Source organism: Annulohypoxylon maeteangense, assembly GCF_022496945.1.
Source record: "Annulohypoxylon maeteangense strain CBS 123835 unplaced genomic scaffold GGS22scaffold_22, whole genome shotgun sequence".
Lineage (NCBI taxonomy): Eukaryota > Fungi > Ascomycota > Sordariomycetes > Xylariales > Hypoxylaceae > Annulohypoxylon > Annulohypoxylon maeteangense.
Window position 1 is genome coordinate 79,235 of NW_025953269.1, and position 19,372 is coordinate 98,606.

The window sequence follows — 19,372 nt, forward strand, 5'->3', positions numbered from 1 at the left end:
CCTCCGTCTATCCCACATTCGGCAGGCCACTCAATTCTCATAATTCTCCATGCAGCTAGATAAAACAGATAGTGCTAGACTAAACGCACTAAACACCCTAAAACACGGGGGCTAACGGGATCGTTATTAATTAAACTAATTCGGTGATGGGAAAAAGGCCAATGGCGCGGATGAAGAATCGTTACGCGGCAGCGCCGTCGAAACGCCGTTGTCTCACGACGGCATGGCGGATTTCCAAGGTTATTAAACATAGCATAGTTAATGAAGATCATTGAACGAATGAATGTGTTTTTGTTTTTTTTCAAGTTACCCATGCAGCCATGCTGCTTATGCTGCCATGTACTTCCGCCAGCTTCCGACTATGCTGCCATCCTGCGGGGCCTCCCCGGGGAGACAGGGGCGCGGAGCCGGGGGGTGAATTATGGTATCAACTCCACACCGCATCGTGGTGATGGAGTTTGCCGAGTCGCTGCGCCCCTTTGTTTTTCTGTTTTCGACTTTTTTCTCCCCTACTCTAATTACCCGGATTACGTTTACACGAGAAGCACGAGCCCGAGGTTGGCATGTTTACCAGCTTGACACGACCGGGGAGATGAAAGTAAGGGTGAGTTTTGACAAGTTTCACAAGGGGAGAAGGGATCTCCAGGGTTTCTCTGGCTTTTCTTTGGGTCTTCTAGGGTTTTTTCAGGGTCTTCCAGCAGAAAAATTTTGACATTCTAGATCCTATTGATCGTCTACTATGAAAGAATCCATGTTCGCAGGGCTCTTTACGAATTGCGCGTTATCATCATGGATTGAATCTCGATTTTGCTCTTGGTCTTTACTATGTACCACCCTTCAACTTGAGTCTTGCAAGGTTACAGATAGATTGAATCTCAAGGGGGTTCGGCCGAATACGGTGTTGCGTATGAGCTGAGTGTTAGCTAACTTAGCACTGCTGGGTACGATGTTGTATGTGATGCTACCACACCTTTCCAGAATGCCGGTATTGGGATTTGGGATCATGTACGGTCTTTTCTCTATGGAAGCTTTTTCTCCGACCAGTGCCTTCTCGAATGAAGTTCAACCTTGTGCTTGTGACTTTGTGACCTCGTACATAGTAACTAACGGCATGAGCATGACACGTAGCTACAAGCTACTGTACCTAGTAGCCATATGGAAAACCTCCCAAGCGACGGGATGAGAAGAACCTACTTAGGTAGGTCGACAAGTCTGAAAACGCATCATACATTAGTACTAGGTAAACTATTGAAACCAGCAATAATTCATCCAAGGTAAACAATAATAAAACCCAACCTACCTAGGTAGTCGACGTGCATTAGCTAACGAACAATTAGGACAAATTCCCGATTGAGGGAGTATTGAAGATGAAGTCATCACATGGATTTCAGATTCGATGTTTCACGAAACGATCGACGACGACATATATCAATTGGCACACTTGAAACCCGATACCTACGTGATGCGACCAATTGAAGCATGAACGCCGATATTACAGAATATTTGCCACATGCGAATGAATTGTATTGGAGCCTCGGTTTCGGCTGACGCAATACAGTCTAATGGACGCAATTGGCAATTTGATCGCATCTGCCAATGTCCACTGTTCAATGTCTAAACATCCATGATGTCTATTGACACCACCGACATCGCCTCCCGACTCATCTCCTTGTCTCCTCGTCTCCTCGTCTCCAGCAGATTCTTTTCGCTGGTGGGGAGCATAGATGCCAGGTAGCCAGTCTGTTAAACCAAGCAGTGCATGAGGTTAAAGACTACCTAGTATCTATCTTGCCTTGACGCTGCTCGCGCATAGCAAGTCTGCATTAGCCAGCTAATCTATTGAAGTTGGTCTACATCGTAGACATGGTCAAGCATTGTTAAAAACACCTCAATCGGCGTCAAGCGCGCTTAGATGAGTAAATTCTATTGTCATATGAACTTCCGGCTCTCCCGTCTAATTAATTCTCTTGATTTTAGTCAACGTCGCTAACATCATCTTGAGGTTGTTAATTTAGACCTAAAAACCGAAGCAACCGACCAAGTGAGCGGGAGCGTCCTAACCTCCTAACTTCCTTACCCACATCATAGGCTGTGGCCGTCTTAGTCCCTCAGTCCCTTAGTCCCTTAGCTGCTTAGTAGTTGGGACTATTTCCAAGTTAAGCCCTATGGACGAGTCAAATTCAATCAATCTAACAATGGTGGGTTGGACCATTAAAGACCTCAGAAAACGTTGGCTCCACGGATTCGATTCGAGCTGTCGTTGGTTATCGTCGCTACTACCCAGTCCATAGGCTACCGGACATCGTGGAGAACCTTGGAAATCAATAACTGCCAAACCAACAACGCGGAATGGCGGAGCAGAGCATAGCAGAATTTGGACAGCTGTGCCGCACAATATTGAATCAATTCGCCTTATGTTGTCTCAGTCAGACAATCTCAGACTAGCAGACTAACAGATTAGGCCAAGTTGCCTATTTCAGTACCCTCCACACCCTCGCAGCCACGCAGCTGCCACGATGCCCACGAGAGAATAGATCTACGGCTCCACACGTGAACCCTTCGTAGATAAGCCATGGTTCTATTTACTACGGTCCAATCTCGTCGATCTTGATAGGACATTAGACGAAAGAGCCTCAAATCTGACGTACGAGTTATGAAACTGCGTTCCAACTCATATTTACCATATGACCACATGATGCACATAAAGATGGATCTTACATAATATTTGTTCGCAGAAAGAAACCAACAGCGACGTTGGAAATAGTTTCATTTTTTCTATTCCCTTTCCGTGTCCGTGTCCATATCATCCATATCCATATCTGACTAACAATTAATGATTCAATAATTGCTGACCCCCTTTTCCCTCGGTGAGCCGTAATCTTAATTATACCTACATAGAATTGATGCAGTCAAGACAATACCAAACGCTGGTCAACGTGACAGGTCAGATTTGATCTCATGCATTTTCGTAGTTTCTACCTAGTCGGCAGTCTAGAATCGAGATTCAAATTTCTCCTATCTTTCTTCCGAACTACTAGCCTACAAATTTATTGCATAGTATTTTGCAACATTTCGCAATTATTTTCGCGTTTTCTTTCCCCCCATACAATATCATTTGCACCTCGATGTAATGTGATTGTGTAATCATCATCCCGACCGGTGGCTTTTTCAGCTGCTGTGCTGCTAGGTACCTACTCGTCACAATCACAATCGCCAGCCTCTCCTTAATTTCGCCATCTTCTGCCACTCCGCTCACACCTATCGGGGATTTTTGCCAGGTGCCGTTCATTTCCGAACTGCTGTCAACACGAAAATACGAAAACCCGGGGCTTACTGCTTATCTGCCTGTCTGCTTATTTCCTCACACAACCACTGGCCAGTCAGCTATCGAACATCTCTCTACTTCATGTAAGTAATAATATGTATATGTATGTACTTGCGTGTATTCCCTATGCATGCGCGATGTGCGACAGCCCCTATTAAATGCATTCTATCGTAATAATTCCGACATTTCCAGATTTCGGGTTTATCGGCGTTAGATTGGCCATTTTAGGAAATCGATTCGCCAGAATCAGGGGCTCTGTATCACGAAGTAGCCCTCTCTTTCATGCCTTGAGTTTGATATCGTCATGAAGATGTAATTGTGATCTAATTCAGGGGATCCGGCGTATGCCAATGTGTAAAATGCTATCAATTTGATGTTTGCTTAGGTCCTGGGTAAGGAAAGGAGGTAGGTACCGGTAGTAGGACCTACGTACCTAGGTGAACACTCGCCTAGATCACCTCTGTGACAGCTCTATCCAATTCCTTACCTAGGTCGGCGTAGGAGGAGTATACAGAGGCATCTAAATCTTAATAGATAAAGAAAACAGGCGTTGAAAGCATATTTATAGGCATAAGCTGTTCTGATGTAGATATGTAGGTAGTGACTCTATTCTGATTCTGCTATCAATATGTCATGAGGTTATTGCATTAGACTTGGCTTTGATTCATAGGATGTACTATCGGGTATGTTGGCGCAATATGATAGACGCTTCGCGGATCGTCAGGACTCTGTCTTTGGCAAAGACACGAAAGGTGTACCTAGTAATACATAACAGTAGACGTGGAAAAATGAATCGATCATTCCTATGTCGAGACGTAAGAGGCGCGGGTGGCGTTTTGGCATAAGCATTTGCTTCTTCTAAACTCCAGTCCGGACTTTCTTAACTGCTCTTTGTGCCTGTGCCGTCTATCAATGACGCCATCCATGATCGCGTCTAGAGATAGGGCTAAAAGTGACCTAGAGCATTGAACTTGAGGACTCGTGATTGTGGTTCATAGATCCATCTATTCCGTGCGTGTCGTAGCCGTGCTGCCGTGTTAGGAACTCCTGAATCCTTGAGAATCTCAATTAGAACTCAACTCCACGGGGAACTTGTGGGTTCAAGATCAATGTATGGACCGTGCTATCGTGCATACGCCCTTTCGCGTGTCAACTATGTAATCAGCTACACGAGAGATCTTCGTTAAGCGTCCCGAGTTCCGATCTTGATGTGGATTCAACTTTCAACTTGTCTACATTACCACGTGCCAGCCTTCATCGTTCGATATCGAATGGATTATGCACCATACCGCGCCACGCTGATGCACTGGATACTTCCGCTCAACTCGACCCGGTCCTAGGAACATGTCCGCGAACGCCCAAAATCAAGCCCGTCAGCGCGTGTCCATCCTTTCCCCATCGACCTAATCTTCCTAGCGGAGTACGAGCTTGACCCTCTCCTACCTACCAATCCAACTTCATAGCTACTAGGTAGGTACTCACTAACTTCACAACTCGCTCATCAATAACACCTGTGTCTTTAGTAGGTATCGCAATTCCGATAGGCTTGAGACATCTTCGTTGGCTCGTATATTGAAATTGGCCTTGAGACGGAAGTAGAGCGCATTCCGTGGGAAATGATCCAGTCTACTCGCAAACGGGTGGGTTATGTCCTTTTCGCCAGCCTACCGCAGTCGGCTAGGATGGGTTGGCAATTCTGAGACACAAGAATGTTCTTAGAAGCTGGAAGAATCAACTCGACGCCCCCTTTCGTTACTCAGAACCCCAGTCTACCTGGGTACTTCCAGGGCTTGTCTGGGTATGCTAGAAGTTAGAGAATGAGGCGCTCCAGTATGATCGATGGATGGATTGTCGGCTCCCAGTACTAAAGACGGCGCATGTCCTCATCCCCATTAGGTTGCGCCTTTGCGAAACTCGTTCCTCACTCTCCTTGGTCCACAGTTCAGAGTGGTGAAGTGCCTAGACTTCCCGGTAGTCTTTAGGTCTCGTAATCGACTATGATCGTGCATGTAAAAGCCCAGAATGAATGTCGAGTTATTGAATTTAGGTCAGGCGCTGTAGGAACGGTCAATCGAGGAAGTCAATGTCACCTAAAGTAATGTTGGCTCGCTAGAATGCAGTAGAAAGGTATGCAAGTCTACCTACTTACCTAGGTATGCCCCCAATGTTCCGTGTCAATCTATTTATGGTCAACCACTGTATTCTAGGTAGGTTACCGTCATGTTATATAAGGAGGCGTATGGCTGTTAAAGAACACTCAAGTACCTAGGTATGAATCTATCAATCAAGAAGTTGACTGATGAAGCAATATACAGTAGGTATACAATCGAACTGAATCACAGAATCGAACCTATTATAGTTTTAATACCTAGTGATAGATCTTGTGATACAATTTCTAAGTTGAATTGCAAGGCTTAAATTATAGAACCATTATATCAGTTATGAATCATTGCTTCCAATTAAATCATTCCTATGCATGTAATACTTTGAGGCTATTTAGAATGATTCTCATAACTATACGTAATGGTAGCATAATGCATCAATGGCTTTTCCTTGACGGCGTCTCTGAATCCCATTTCGTATACACAAGTTTCTCCTCGGGCTTCCAGACACTAACAACCCGCCATGGTGATTAATAGTACCCAGCTTAATGTCATTAGGTACCATCATCGTAGAGTAAGGTATCATATATCGCAGTTATCCTGCAGGATCGTTACCTAATGCCTTATGATAGTTAGGTTGAGGCCTCAGTAGGAACGCGGCCTTTTCTCGCTGAGGTTGAAGCAAATGTCATCTTGCTTGTATACAGGTACGAAGAGATGGCAGTCTTAAGGAAGAGGTATTCTAACAGCAAAGATTATCAGGCTACAGTTTTCGAGGTGGGTGTCTAGGGGGACAATGTCTCTGTCCAAGATATGGTAAATTTCGTGGTTAAAGAACTTGGTGGCATCGATTACGCCGTCAACTTTGCTGGAGTAGGAGGTAGGTACCTAGCACATATTACATATACGCTGTGCCCAGTTCAATTTAGTAGATATTTGATCTGATTCCCCCCTAGGTTACTAAGGCCAATAATGATGTTGACGCACCCATCACCGAGACGGATGTGGCTAATTCGACCGTACCATGAACGTCGATGTTCGCGCATCGCGATCCGATCTGCGCAAATACTCCGGTATTAGCTATGCGCAAAGAGCCACTTAAGCTTTGGACAAGCATAAAAGGTAGGTAGGTACCTATAGTACTCGTGATATTGGGTGTAACTAGTCATTGTTAACCTCGCATTGACCAATTCGTTTGTGAGCCTTGCCGACGAGGGTTCCTACGCCATTTCGAAGCATGAGTTCGTGGGAATTACTAAGGTAGCGGGTATGCACCTATACCAGAACCGAATATAGCCAGAACAACTGATGCTTCGTAGCTCTTGATCATCACCAGAAGGCATTCGGGATAATGCTGTATACTTACCTAGGTAGGTAGCCTAAATACGCACACCGTTACTAGATGAAGAATTGAGGAAGAACCCCGAGGTCCAAGGCATAATCTCTGCTGTTTTTGATATAAAACATGCGACCAAACGTGAGAATGTATCTTATACTGTCGCATTCCTGTGTAGCCTGCGAGCTACCTATATAAATGGTACCTGGTCATCGATGCTGCAGTGACCACTAAAAGGGCATGCCTTTCATCATAAAGGAACGAAAGCTTTTTGCGTTTTATGAAGACTGTAGGAACAAGAGATTGGTCATGAACGGCGATAAAAGGTATGTTATCGATGCTGTCGATGATGACTCAAGAATGCCAGGTCAGGTTTCAGCGGCTAAGTTAGCTGACATGTTGGATATCGCCAGTGCCGGCATAAATCAGCCCATCTGGTAGACGCCAACCGCGATATCTGCTGGGACGATGGTTTTATCGAGGTTCTGCGAATCTTGCCTGAGAGGAGAGGCCTATGCTACCCATAGTTTATAGATATAGGTATCGGTAGTCACGTCGGTTGTGTACTAGATACAGGAGCATGCTGCCAAATATGGCGCCCACCGGGCTGGCAGGATACCATAGCTCTATTCAAAACGGCTGAAAAGATTAATAGCAGCAAGACGAACGGGAGTTGTTTTGAAAGAAACTTGATTGAAAAAGAAGCTTACTGATTATAACAATATCTCAGGGGCGTCTATGCCAAGACTTCATTGAGCATATTGCACGTTTAGTGTGATATATTTATGAAACAAACAGCAACAATAGTATGTTTATCATCATATTCCATTACTGCATATCTCACATTATTGAATTGTGGTCCGATTAGAGTTGTGTCGTCGGTGGCTAAGAAAGACGAACGTCTCTAGGGCTATCTTTAGCGTGGTTTGAGCCACGTCCTCGGCTCCCTTCAGAGGCTCAGGGCGCTAGTAGTCAAGCGGCTAGCCCTAAGGAAAATTTTATTATCCCCTAACTGAACCGGACAGAGCTGACTCCAAGCTTTATTACCCACCATCCATCCATTCGCCCACCCACCTATCGACACAATGCGTTCACACCCCTACACGCCGCCGCCCCCACTCCCCCCGCTACTCAACGACCTCTCCACGTATCTTCCTAATCGCGACCGTAGAGATGATGTGAGTGGTACTGAAGTAGGCATGTCCGATCTGGACCCAGAGACGAGCCGCCTACTTCCGGAGAAGCGGAGGCAGCATCGCGTGCGAATACAGGGTCGGCTGGCTCCTGTACGCAGCGTGTCGATTGCAAACCTAAGATCGCCCTCACCCCGGGATACGGTTAATAGAGGGTTCGATAAGGCCGTCGGTGGCACATTGCCAAGGAGACGGCGGAGTGAGGATGATGGTATAGGAGGTCGGGGAGATGAGGTTAGCGAGGAGGAGACTGAGGTCGAAGAAAGGGATACGCAACTTCGGGGGTATGGGATTGGAGGAAGGGGAAATATACGTGAGAAACGATCTCCCAACTTAACAGACCGTGTCTTATCGTTGAGTATCAGCTAATTTTCCAGTAGGTCGGCCTACGGAGGTCATAGGAACTTCATCAAAAACATCACGATCTATATCCTCTCTCTTCTCAAGTTCCGGTCCTGGATCTAGCTCGGGATCGCCGCGTGGAATCTCGGGGTCAGGTCTAGATAAGAGGTGGACGTTCTCGGGGTTGTTGAATCGCTTTGAGGAACGAAGAGGGAGGGAGAGGAATGTTTAGAAGGTTCATACTTGTTCACACCAGTACGGCGTTGGCGGCTTTACGTGTTTGGATTTGTGGCTTACCTAGGTACTCAGGACCTAGGTAGGTACATAATGAGAATAGGATGAGTTGGGGTTTAGATCATGTTAAGATCGCATACGCAAGTTTGTCTACGATAACTGAAGATCTTAATAGGTGCTCAAAATATCTCGAAAATATCTCAACCGATTCGAAAGTGTCGTTTTTATGCTATTAAGGGTGGCCTCGAGTTACAACAATCACCATTCGTAGGAATTCCGAACGAAGATCCACGCAGAGTTTGAAGCTGAAGGTCGGAGCTGAAGTCCTCGGTATGGAAGGTTGCGGCTGACAGGCTTCGATTATGCCGTTATTCATCCAGTAAAATCATCATTGGTTAACCACACCATGCTGACATCTCGGAGTAGGGACCTAATTAGTGACCCCAGTCCGGTTGAGTCGCAATATTAAATTAAACCACCATGCTGATACTGCTAGGTTCATATGAAATCAACAAAATGAGGCTCTAAGAATATAATATGTACCAGGTAATTCGAAAAGAATTTGTTCTTCACCACTTAGGTAGATTCCTTCTCCCGTCGTATTCCTATTGGCGTTATATCCACCGTGTATCGCTTAATAGACCAAAGAGACAACTATATCACAAGAAATAGTTTAAAATGGAATCATCTGAGCATTTCCCCGCCGGTGAAAATATTGAAGGGATGGCGACCCCCGTCTCAGAGAACCTCGGCGCAAGTTCGACGCCCGAGATTGCCATAACAGAAAGGGACACTGACGCACCTGATATATTAGCTGCTAGGTCGACCGCGAATGATCCCGACGACAGTGGACAGCAAGATATAACCACAGAACCTCATGAACCCAATGATTTAGATATAATTATCGATATTGTGGTGGTGGGCATCGACAACGAGGCGACAGGAAGAACAAATCCGCTTCTTCCGCAAAGGCTTAAGAGAAGACGGCAGATCCAGGAGTCGGATACTAGTGCTGCAGAAAGAGGAGAGCATAGAGGCCATCAAGGGACAGCCTTCAGCACGACTAACCGGCCTCTCAATCCAGTCGTTAATCAGGTGTTGTGCGATAATAGCCTTTCGGGAGCTCGAATCACAGTTTTCCCAAAAAGCAACAATGTTCTCTTTCCGGAAAACTCCGACATTGAAGCCGAGCGCTTCTTAGGGGAACTGGAGAAAAAGAGGGAAAATGGCCATTTCAAGGAAGTTCCCATAGTGTTGATAGATACAGGATATGGATACCCCATTATAGAGCAACTCTTCGGCCACATTCAATCATCGGCTTCTAATATAAGCAATATGATTTCCACAGTCGTATTCTTGGAAACTATAGTTCCATATCCACAGGAACCAGGGAAAGGAGAACCCCAGAATAGTCAGTCCGAAAATGACCCAATGGTAACGTGGTACCCTCGTACAATCCAAGTCAGCGACTATTGGAAAACCCTCTTTACAGAGCTGGGGTGGACGAACAACATTGAGTCGTGGCGAGCGTTCTGTAATCTAGCAAAAGAATGGGGTGTGTCTGTTGTTGGATTCGGCCAATCCGCCTCTAATAAAGAGGTAGGTATTCTTATTGAATTACCGTAAATATGTATTTTCAACAACTAATTAAAAATTTAGGGTCCGCAATTCCACGATAATTTCATGAAATTTGTACCCTACGAGAACAGACCAGAGAAACCTGCCCAAACCACTGACTCGCAGGACCCTAATTATCGTCAGCTTGTGGATGAGATTCAGACAGGTCTTTTCATCAAAGCCTTGAGTGATCAGACGCTTGAAAGCTTGCTCGAAGTTTTTATACGTAGAAACTATAATGTATCTTTACAAGAACACAAACGGACACAGCTCATCCACAAGGCGGCTTCTTGCGTCTATGGTACAGCACTGTTACATCTCATCTCTGCAGCTCCCCGCCTAGCAGCAAGTAGGAGCGAGGATGGATCAACCCCCCTTCACCTCGTGATTAGAAAGGCCGTGGATGATAAACCTGACAAGAATGGTCGAGCTGAATTCGAATCGATAATTTCGAAATTGGTTGCGACGTTAGAAGATCTTCCAGGTACAAAGGACCTAAAGAACGTCAAAGATGTCAAAGGTAAATCGGCATGGGAATATGCTAGCGAGGACGAACATCAATGGATAAGGGAATTGAAGCGGTATTCTGTCACTACCGGTAATAAAATCACGCCTGATGCGAAAACATTGCCCGAAAATCTCGTCACCGGAACTCCAAACGATGTTCAAACCAGGGCCTGCAAAAAGTCAGAGGCAACTGTTGCCCAATTCTACGTTTCGGAAGATGGCAGACAAGACTCCTTCAATAAACAGCAACTCCCTGTATATTGGCTCCTCTACAACACACGGCCGAGGATTAGGGAGTTCTTCAAGCAACTTAGCAGCGCCGAGGAAAAGAAAAAGAAGACATGTCGATGGATTCACCTCCCTGCAAACAATGTAAGTACCATACTGACGCTACCCGCTACTATTCGGCGTTAACGGTTGAACTGACTGATGGGCTCGCATAGGAGAGATGGGTTTATGTTCGTCACTACGGAAATCCTTGAATGCCAACAAGCCTAACACGCTAATGTTATCGGTATGTAGGACCTATTTAGCCAGTTAGAAATAGTGGACACGTCGACGAGCGGAAAGCGTCACGAAGGTCTGTAGGAGCCCCTTACCAACTCGCGACGATCGTAGGTACCTAGTAGGTATCTAACGTCCTTGATCTTGTAGGCGTGACGACATACGATCGACACATGATTGCCGGTACCGAAAAGTATACCCAGCTATCATTAAATGTAATAACCCCAATTTTAAGCGCCTACTGGCCAGGTAACTAACTCAGTAGACTTCTATGTCGCCAAAGCGTGCTAGAAGTGTAGGTGGTTCCCACCGGCGCTCAATATTGGCGCAAAACAATATAGATTTAAACCCACCAGCCAGGGCTGGAAGAAGTAAGGAGGATGAAGGTCGCGATGCATCTACCCCTTTATCAAGGAACATATCGGATACGAACAACGCTAAGAAAACGGAGGAAACTGCATTTGTTCTGTTTGTAAGTACCCCCTACAGTCGGAGACGAACTTTGACTCATCTACGCCATAAAGATGCCAATCCTTGGTTTTGAGAAGCATGAATACCGCAAAAGATTAAAGTTGGTAATGGAAAATCCGACTATAGAAGGGAATCCTCCTATGGATGAGACCCCACTTCTCGTACAGGCTTATTATGATCAGAAAGAAGTATCGTTGCATTGTCGAAGAACATTAGATCAATTCACATACACCATGCTACCAGACACCGAGGAACGGGACAGCGACCAGGTCATCTCCAAATGGTGGAAACAGAAAGAACAGTTGCGCAAGGGTCCACCACGTTTCTCAAAAGAGGAACTTAAAAATAAAAGCCCAGTGCTCATGGTGGACCAGCTGTGGCTTTGGATTCTCGAAGGTGAAGCAACAGTGATGACATGCTTTCCTGACGCATGGGACTCGACAGCAGGGTACAATCTTCTTCAGCAGATTCTACGAAAGAAGGCAAAAAGAAAAGATAACCGACCCCTCGTTCAATCCACCACATCCTTAGCCAACTTGATATTGGGATGTAGCGTGGATTTCATACGACGAGATGGTCCCATGAGAGTTTCACTCAAAGAATCCTTCCAGTCTAGTATTGCTGATATTGTGAGCGTTCCACGATATTCATTCTTTATGTCATAAAATTTATTAATTGGGTAAAGGCTAGAAAGCAATCGACACAGTTCCAAAAGTTCAAAAGACTAGTCGAAGAGCTACAGAATAGTAGTCAGTTGGACCAAAACGATAGAGCCATCAAGACCGATGGCCTCTTCCAACTAACCGAAGAATCGCACCTTATGGCTTCCATCATGGATATTCAAGACGAGCTCAAGTCGATCAAGGATGTATTTAAAAAGCAAAATGAGGTCCTGGTGAGATTTCATCAACTCACGAAAGACGACTATAAAGACAACCTAAGAATAGTCGAATCCAATATCGCAGCAGTTGAAGAAATGGAAATGTACGCCGAAAAGGTTCATATTGAGGTGAGTTCACCTTGATACATGCGTTTAGCCTTTATATCATGGGCTGATCAGGTAGTAACGGTACAGCTCAAGGGACTTCTCAGTCTCAAGCAGAAACAGGCAAATGCGTGGGAAGCGAGGTTCGCTCGTGAGGGTTCGGAACACACTCAGCGTCAAAGCAAGGTAAGCATTTAAAAAACCAATCCCTTGGCGTCTCGCAAGGTATCTAATAGAAACGGAATGATGTAGATCACAATGGTCTTCACGATAGTTACTATCTTGTTTGTGAGTAATCGAAAGATAAGACATAGGTACCTACGTTAGAAGTGTAATGCTCATAAAACCCCAGCTCCCCCTGTCATTCATGTCTAGTGTGTTCGCTATTCAAGTCGATGTTTTCCCTAGGGATGCGACATCACAGATTGCGTGGCCTATAGATGAAGTCATGGGGCTTCTGTGTAAGTTCTGCTTATTCTGGAAGTCAACCGGTCGATATTTGATTGGGAGAATAACTGACATGGAGATTAAATCGCAGTTGGCATATCATTTGCCGTCATCATTCCCCTAATCATCGTCGCTTTCCGTGTCAACCAGATTTCTAGCGCCTTTAGTAAAGCTGCTGGCTACATCTGGCCCTCTAAAAATCTACCTGTGGAAGAATGCAGGGATGAAAGGAACAACCATGTCAGCGATCTTCATCCTGATAGCCTTTATACAATATCTAGATCTCCTACCTGGAACAGTACACCTAGAAGGAGTTCTATACACATGAAGTCACGACGGTTCGACGAAAATATCGAAGACCTTGAGCAGAATGAGGATGCTCGACTGTTTAATCTACAGAGGCCATTTATGGCGTCACCTACAGACAGCACAGGGAATATTCACGACTGGTCAAATCTGAAGCTATCGGATGTCACACCAGCCTTAAACTCGGATGAAGGGGATTCATCATCGCGCCGGAGGTTTTTAGATATGAATCTAGCCCATCGACGCCAAAGTATTGCTGGAGATGCAGGGAGTATCTTGAGGGGTATGTGATAGGTAGGTAGGTAGCTTGGACCACTTTAATAGTTAAAGCTCGATGTTTACGATAATTCTATTTCCTAATATACTTCACTCCTGTTCATACTGAATTGCGTCTTTCAACACCAGAAAAAGCCATCCCAATCCGTGATTCTCGTTGCTATCTCACAACCAGTCATGCCCCTTAAAACAAATCTTCCTTGGTCTTCCAATGGTTAGCCTCGATGACATCTGCAGGCATAGTCCAATCCCACGGCGCCGGATTCTTGGGGAGTAGGTCTGGGTAGTCTTGGTGTACGCTCCACAAATGCAAAGTCATGGGAACGGCAAGGATCATGGGGTGTCTCTCGGCTCCGAAGTGATCGACCAGATCTTTGAACTCCCCGGGATCGATGGCGGCGTCCATGCAAGCGGGGACCTTGCCGTAGTAGACTTTGGCAAGGTCTTTCGGAAGGCTGATTCGTAGTTCGCTAGTGCTAGGCATGCAATAACAATATTAGCAGACTAACTAGAGGGGTCGAAAGAAGAAGACATACAAAGATTTCCGAATACTGCGGATTTGTGACTGCGTGACGGGATCTTTCTTCGGGAGACGAGTAGAGGCGATGAGGGAATCCAAGTATAACCTGATAAACTTCTCTCGGTGCCACACAAGATCTTCCTTTAGTTGCCTCAGCTGGAAGCTATGGACCTCATAATGACGCGGTCGGTATTTGTTCAAGTTCGGCCATTCGGTCTTGGGAGTGGGTAGATCATACTCATGAATGTACTGCTCGGCATGCGCGAAGGTGAGCCGGGCCTTATCCTTATGCCACTGATGGCGGAAGACTGAGATGACGGTCTTCAACGGCAGGCTCGCGAGCGCGGCGATGGCTGTCTGATGTTGAAGGAGAGTTGTATGGCCATTGATTTCAGGTGATTGGTCACAAGGCTCCTGAGCTGGCTTTTTACCGTCCTTGACAGATGGTTCACGACTCATGGTTAGAATATTGATGATATGGGAATTGTCGAGGGGACCGAGAAGTCCATTCTAAGTTTATGTACTCTGTAATTTCTAGCATATTGTAGTCCGAAACTTCCTAAATGCTTGACGAGTTACTGTATGTAGCTTCTGAGTGTGTTAAAGATCTAAAGATAACCACGATAATTTGGGAAGGAGTTGAGAGCTGCTTCGTGCTTCGTATTTTGTGAAGTTGAAACTTTCGTTATAGTTGCATATAGTGACTCCAGTATATATAAGTTCATATATCACTGTATCAAAATATATACGCTGATATGTATCAATCGAGATTAGGGGGGGTAAATCTGGGGAAAGCTCAGCTCTAAGAAAAAAAGTTACGACCTTCTAAACTCTTCACCAGATCTCGACGACAAAATGTCGAATGAGAAACCCGGTCCGCTGCGATCCATAATAGCGGGCGCCACGGCCGGCGCGATAGAAATCGCAATCACATACCCGGCCGAATTTGCTAAGACAAGAACACAGCTTAATAGAAGATTAGCGGATGGCCAGAAACTCCCGTGGCCGCCCTTTGGCAAGCAATGGTACGCCGGCTGCACCACCCTGATCATAGGCAACTCTGCCAAAGCAGCCATTCGATTCGTCTCCTTCGAACAGTATAAGCGCCTACTTGCCGACGAGAATGGCAAAGTTTCCGGTCCTAGAAACGTCATCGCCGGTTTCGGCGCCGGTGTCACGGAGTCGCTCCTCGCCGTCACACCTACCGAATCTATTAAGACGACATTGATCGATGATCGCAAGTCGGCCAAGCCTCGAATGCGCGGATTCTTACACGCCGTCCCGATTATTGCGAGAGAACGAGGAATCCGCGGGTTCTTTCAAGGTCTCGTGCCTACGACCGCTAGACAATCGGCCAATAGCGCTGTGCGATTCGGTTCATACACAAGTCTCAAGCAACTCGCCGAGTCATATACTGCGCCCGGCGAGAAACTCGGAACGGTCGCGACATTCGGTATAGGGAGTGTAGCAGGTGCCATTACCGTGGCTGTCACCCAACCTCTCGACACGATCAAGACGAGGATGCAAAGTATCGAGGCAAAACAAGTCTATGGCAATAGTTTCCGATGCGCGACCTTGATATTCAAGCATGAAGGTGTCTTGACCTTCTGGAGCGGAGCGTTGCCTAGATTAGCGCGACTGGTTTTGAGCGGAGGCATCGTCTTTTCCATGTACGAGAAGAGCATGGAAGTTATGCGGGCGCTGGATCCGGAAAACAAATACTTATAGATATAAATATCGGTAAAAGTTTATTAGACGGCTGCCAAATACCCAGTACCTAGCAATCGGGGGCGATATGACCGGAATGGCGTTCCTCTTCTTCGGATAGGGGTGGGTTGTATGATTACGTTCGAACTTCGCTAGAGGAATTCAAAGCCTCTCGCCCATAGATTTGATCGTGAGGCTACTGTTTATGTACCTAGTACCTAGTCTGACCTTCGTACTAGAGCCTTGTGGCTGTGATGGGCACGGACAGTAACTACCATGGCGAACGATGTTTCCAGATATCAATTAATGTTGGATTCGGATATACACATTGGTCTAAAAGCCTAGAGGCCAAAAACATCACGATAATGATACCAGATGACACCATCCCGTCTTAGGAACTAAGATTGCATATTGTTCGTGATCCATGGTACGGAGAATCACTTCTAGTGATTCCGGTGGATTTGGTGGTCTAGAAAATTTCCAATTTTATTGTAATCTCACAACTCCCTTCAACCTTAACCAGAGTCTTTCGAAGTACGATCGACTCGGCGCTTCTTCAAGCTCCTTTACTAGATCGGTAAAATAGTTTGGGTGGCTCTTAGGGTTTAATAGAGATCCGTTAATGGGGTACTAAGTTTATCGTTAATATTCGCAACCTAGAAAACGATCAAGCTATCGGATTAGACCATCAAGTCGTACCTTGTTTTTATATCGGTCGTGCATGAGCGAGTAGAGTGCATTGGCTTGTTTTACTTGTTCATGGTCAGGTAGTTCGGATTGTTCGAATCGTTTTCGGAGAACGTCTTGGAGTTGGATCTGTGGTCGTAGAGTATCTTTGGGCCACTGAGAAAGCGCCCGTAGAATGAGGCGTGATGCACTCTATAGTTGTGTAAGTAGATGCTGACGATGGCGATTAACTTGGGGGGCTAGTCATACCACTTTTGTCTGGGCCATGACTATTCGTTGTACTATTCGTGGTAATGGTATGAGACTTCAATATCTAGTACTTTAAATGAATCCCCTGTTCAGTAGAAAATCTAACAGTCGGCCAAATTCAATCGAAAATGTTACACTGTCGTTGTCTATTGGCATTGGCGCATCACCATCTTGAAGATGTTGAGCTTAGAAAATTAATGACTAGGTATCGATGACGTGAACCAATCAATTTCAAACTTCACTCCTTGTCAATCGTAATCGATAACGGGAAGGTACATCGAAATGTACATCTCAAACTTAGATCGTCGGTGATAGGATACTTCCGATTTTAGGCCTCCAATGATTCGACTTGTTGAAATTGCCGAATTGCGCTGTCCGAAGTTTATTAAAAAAAAAAAAAAAAAAAAAAAAATGGCTCGTGCGCCTTCCATAGTTCTACCATTTCTATCAGGGCTGTCAGGCGCTACAGCGCTGTTGGTCAGCTGGACCTTCCTGGTTCTTTGGTGTTCGATGTACCTAAACCCGTAAACGTCCCTGCGTCCGGTGCCTATTATGCGTAAGATCCACTAGTAAATTCACCCAAGCCCCTGCTAAGATCCTTTTGGTAGTCGCATCATCTTGCACCTGCACCCGTACGCTTTACACACTACCTAGTAATCCCGCCCTTATGCCCCCCGTCTGCGTCTGCATCTGCGTGTCGCATGTCTCTCCCTTTTACAACCATCATCATCATCAATCGACTTTTCCATCCATCGATCCTCACGCCATCTCTTCCCTAGTCTCTCTTCTTCAATACCCACTCTCCTTAATAGACTAGGAAATTCATTCCTGTCCCTATTTTTTCTTCTTTTTTATCTTCGAACGAAATACTTCCTGCGACGACAATATTTTCCTTCACGAGCCGAAACCCATCACATCCGACTTCCGATTACTCCTTTTTATCTGTTTCATTTTGATTTCGTACTCTGAACGATGTCTGGACGTTACGAACGGGTTAATACCCAGGATGACGAGCCAGATGCTCCTCGTGCACCCACTTTATTGCGACGACCACAATCTATACCCAACTCTCCCCCGCCCTCGTTTCGTTCGCGAAGTTCCTCCTTCGAGCGGAGAAGGCAAAACGTGGATCCTACCTTAGCTGACGCGTTCGATACCGACGATGAAAGTGATGACGAACCCGATGACAGGCAACGATTAGTTCGACAGAGCTCGTTTCCAATTTCCAACAATTCTACTAGCCGAAACTCGAATGGAGGGGATGCGAGGTCATCCATTCCTAGTGGACAACCAGCACAACCACAATTTCCGTCGAGCGGCGCCAATTCTCAGCAAGCCGGTTCTAGGGTATATGGAGGTGGAATCCAATCCGATGGAGTCTTTTCCAATATGACGGCCCGACCGGAGAGGGGAGAGAAGATTGTGGAAGAGGCACCTCCCGTACGTTTCGACTATATTCATTATCAATGCGTATTATGAACATGGGTCGTTGCTAACTAATTTCAGACATACGAACAAGCAGCAGCTGACGCCGCGCCGCCTTACTGGGAAACTACGATTCTAGCACCCGGTCTTGGTGGCCCCGATGATGTGTACATAGATGGAATGCCCGTCGGTTCGATATTCAGTTTCATCTGGAACGGCATGATCAGCATGTCGTTTCAGCTTGTGGGCTTCCTGCTTACGTATCTATTACATTCGACTCACGCAGCCAAGAACGGTTCTCGCGCCGGACTCGGTATTACACTTATCCAATACGGTTTCTACATGAAAGGATCGTCTGCCAACTCCGGGGGTATGGGTGGTGCGCCTACCGATGGATACGCGCAGCCTCCGGATCCGAACAGCCACGACTTCGACCCCAATGCCGTGAGCCAAAGTAACGGAGACGGTTCAAGCTTGGGCGATCTTGCTAGCAGCGAATGGGTGGCGTATTTACTTATGATCGTGGGCTGGTTCATCTTAATTCGGGCGGTTAGCGATTACATTAAGGCTAGGAAGCACGAGCAACTAGTCCTCCAGAGCCCAGATAGAGGTCTGGGTATACCGATTATCGCGGAGGGCGAAAGAGCGGAGACGGTTGTTTAATACCATGTCACACTGAAATTCCTGTCTATTGAGCCGATGGTTTATTGTCAAGCCAATAAAACGCATACGATTATCATATCACTTTCACTTGGATCGAGGAGTGATTTGGAGCATAAGGGCGGTCCTCTTAAATTAAGGTGTATTAGGTGTTAGGGCATGGTAATTTATTTGCGAGAGGGTATCCATATGGATATTCGTGGTCTCGTGGATCGTGGATCATTGATTCAAGCGAGGCATCTCGAGCGACTGAGCTAGATAAATGTGATATTATTGTACTCGTATTTGTCACCTTTAATTTTTCATGCAGTCGAGGACTTGAATATAATCCTGTATGAGTTTAGTTGCACCTTGCGTTCCGAGACAGGCCGACCTCGGTCTCGAGGCTTGCTAGTCTGCAATTCCTGTAGTGCTAGCCATTGTAGATCTATGGATACCTGCGGAGTATGCTCCTGTATGGTTTGAAGGACTCCTATCAA

At 45.9% G+C, this 19,372-nt stretch overlaps 7 protein-coding genes across 7 annotated transcripts; 5 read left to right on the forward strand and 2 right to left on the reverse strand.

The window, feature by feature from the left end:
* The first annotated feature begins 285 nt into the window (after window positions 1-285).
* GGS22DRAFT_173650 (uncharacterized protein) lies at window positions 286-1,027 on the forward strand. The gene has a single exon (XM_047962958.1). It carries the CDS (start codon window positions 422-424, stop codon window positions 710-712), a length of 291 nt encoding a protein of 96 aa, XP_047814701.1. The 5' UTR covers window positions 286-421; the 3' UTR covers window positions 713-1,027.
* A 6,579-nt stretch (window positions 1,028-7,606) lies between these two features.
* GGS22DRAFT_173651 (uncharacterized protein) lies at window positions 7,607-8,907 on the forward strand. The gene is made up of 2 exons (XM_047962959.1): window positions 7,607-8,269; window positions 8,337-8,907. Exons 1-2 carry the CDS (start codon window positions 7,849-7,851, stop codon window positions 8,528-8,530), a joined length of 615 nt encoding a protein of 204 aa, XP_047814702.1. The 5' UTR covers window positions 7,607-7,848; the 3' UTR covers window positions 8,531-8,907.
* Window positions 8,908-8,925: 18 nt separating this feature from the next.
* GGS22DRAFT_197215 (uncharacterized protein) lies at window positions 8,926-13,745 on the forward strand. The gene is made up of 12 exons (XM_047965950.1): window positions 8,926-10,131; window positions 10,192-11,028; window positions 11,100-11,114; window positions 11,179-11,236; window positions 11,311-11,375; window positions 11,426-11,632; window positions 11,685-12,260; window positions 12,317-12,640; window positions 12,707-12,802; window positions 12,869-12,904; window positions 12,969-13,077; window positions 13,155-13,745. The coding sequence occupies exons 1-12, from the start codon at window positions 9,211-9,213 to the stop codon at window positions 13,658-13,660; spliced, it is 3,750 nt and encodes a 1,249-aa protein (XP_047814703.1). The 5' UTR covers window positions 8,926-9,210; the 3' UTR covers window positions 13,661-13,745.
* GGS22DRAFT_173657 (uncharacterized protein) lies at window positions 13,705-14,832 on the reverse strand. The gene is made up of 2 exons (XM_047962960.1): window positions 14,182-14,832; window positions 13,705-14,121 (listed from the first exon to the last, which is right to left on the reverse strand). Exons 1-2 carry the CDS (start codon window positions 14,622-14,624, stop codon window positions 13,830-13,832), a joined length of 735 nt encoding a protein of 244 aa, XP_047814704.1. The 5' UTR covers window positions 14,625-14,832; the 3' UTR covers window positions 13,705-13,829.
* Window positions 14,833-15,002: 170 nt separating this feature from the next.
* Window positions 15,003-16,125, forward strand: GGS22DRAFT_77434 (mitochondrial carrier). Its single transcript, XM_047968065.1, has one exon. The coding sequence runs from the start codon at window positions 15,021-15,023 to the stop codon at window positions 15,891-15,893; it is 873 nt and encodes a 290-aa protein (XP_047814705.1). The 5' UTR covers window positions 15,003-15,020; the 3' UTR covers window positions 15,894-16,125.
* A 233-nt stretch (window positions 16,126-16,358) lies between these two features.
* Window positions 16,359-16,826, reverse strand: GGS22DRAFT_192707 (uncharacterized protein; the record flags this gene model as incomplete). Its single annotated transcript, XM_047965301.1, has 3 exons — window positions 16,359-16,502; window positions 16,572-16,751; window positions 16,809-16,826. 3 exons carry the CDS (start codon window positions 16,824-16,826, stop codon window positions 16,359-16,361), a joined length of 342 nt encoding a protein of 113 aa, XP_047814706.1.
* A 614-nt stretch (window positions 16,827-17,440) lies between these two features.
* GGS22DRAFT_173659 (uncharacterized protein) lies at window positions 17,441-19,333 on the forward strand. The gene is made up of 2 exons (XM_047962961.1): window positions 17,441-18,248; window positions 18,315-19,333. Exons 1-2 carry the CDS (start codon window positions 17,781-17,783, stop codon window positions 18,894-18,896), a joined length of 1,050 nt encoding a protein of 349 aa, XP_047814707.1. The 5' UTR covers window positions 17,441-17,780; the 3' UTR covers window positions 18,897-19,333.
* The last annotated feature ends 39 nt before the right edge of the window (window positions 19,334-19,372 follow it).

What these genes read in the sequence shown, in the direction of transcription:
- GGS22DRAFT_173659 (XM_047962961.1), top strand. Translation starts at nt 17,781, where the DNA reads ATGTCTGGACGTTACGAACGGGTTAATACCCAGGATGACGAGCCAGAT. An exon ending in TTGTGGAAGAGGCACCTCCC is followed by an intron (nt 18,249 to 18,314) that starts GTACGTTTCGAC and finishes AACTAATTTCAG; the next exon opens with ACATACGAACAAGCAGCAGC.
- GGS22DRAFT_197215 (XM_047965950.1), top strand. Translation starts at nt 9,211, where the DNA reads ATGGAATCATCTGAGCATTTCCCCGCCGGTGAAAATATTGAAGGGATG. An exon ending in AATCCGCCTCTAATAAAGAG is followed by an intron (nt 10,132 to 10,191) that starts GTAGGTATTCTT and finishes TTAAAAATTTAG; the next exon opens with GGTCCGCAATTCCACGATAA. An exon ending in TGAAGTCATGGGGCTTCTGT is followed by an intron (nt 13,078 to 13,154) that starts GTAAGTTCTGCT and finishes ATTAAATCGCAG; the next exon opens with TTGGCATATCATTTGCCGTC.
- GGS22DRAFT_173650 (XM_047962958.1), top strand. Translation starts at nt 422, where the DNA reads ATGGTATCAACTCCACACCGCATCGTGGTGATGGAGTTTGCCGAGTCG.
- GGS22DRAFT_77434 (XM_047968065.1), top strand. Translation starts at nt 15,021, where the DNA reads ATGTCGAATGAGAAACCCGGTCCGCTGCGATCCATAATAGCGGGCGCC.
- GGS22DRAFT_173657 (XM_047962960.1), bottom strand. Translation starts at nt 14,624, where the DNA reads ATGAGTCGTGAACCATCTGTCAAGGACGGTAAAAAGCCAGCTCAGGAG. An exon ending in CGCAGTATTCGGAAATCTTT is followed by an intron (nt 14,122 to 14,181) that starts GTATGTCTTCTT and finishes TTGCATGCCTAG; the next exon opens with CACTAGCGAACTACGAATCA.
- GGS22DRAFT_173651 (XM_047962959.1), top strand. Translation starts at nt 7,849, where the DNA reads ATGCGTTCACACCCCTACACGCCGCCGCCCCCACTCCCCCCGCTACTC. An exon ending in TGGAGGAAGGGGAAATATAC is followed by an intron (nt 8,270 to 8,336) that starts GTGAGAAACGAT and finishes ATTTTCCAGTAG; the next exon opens with GTCGGCCTACGGAGGTCATA.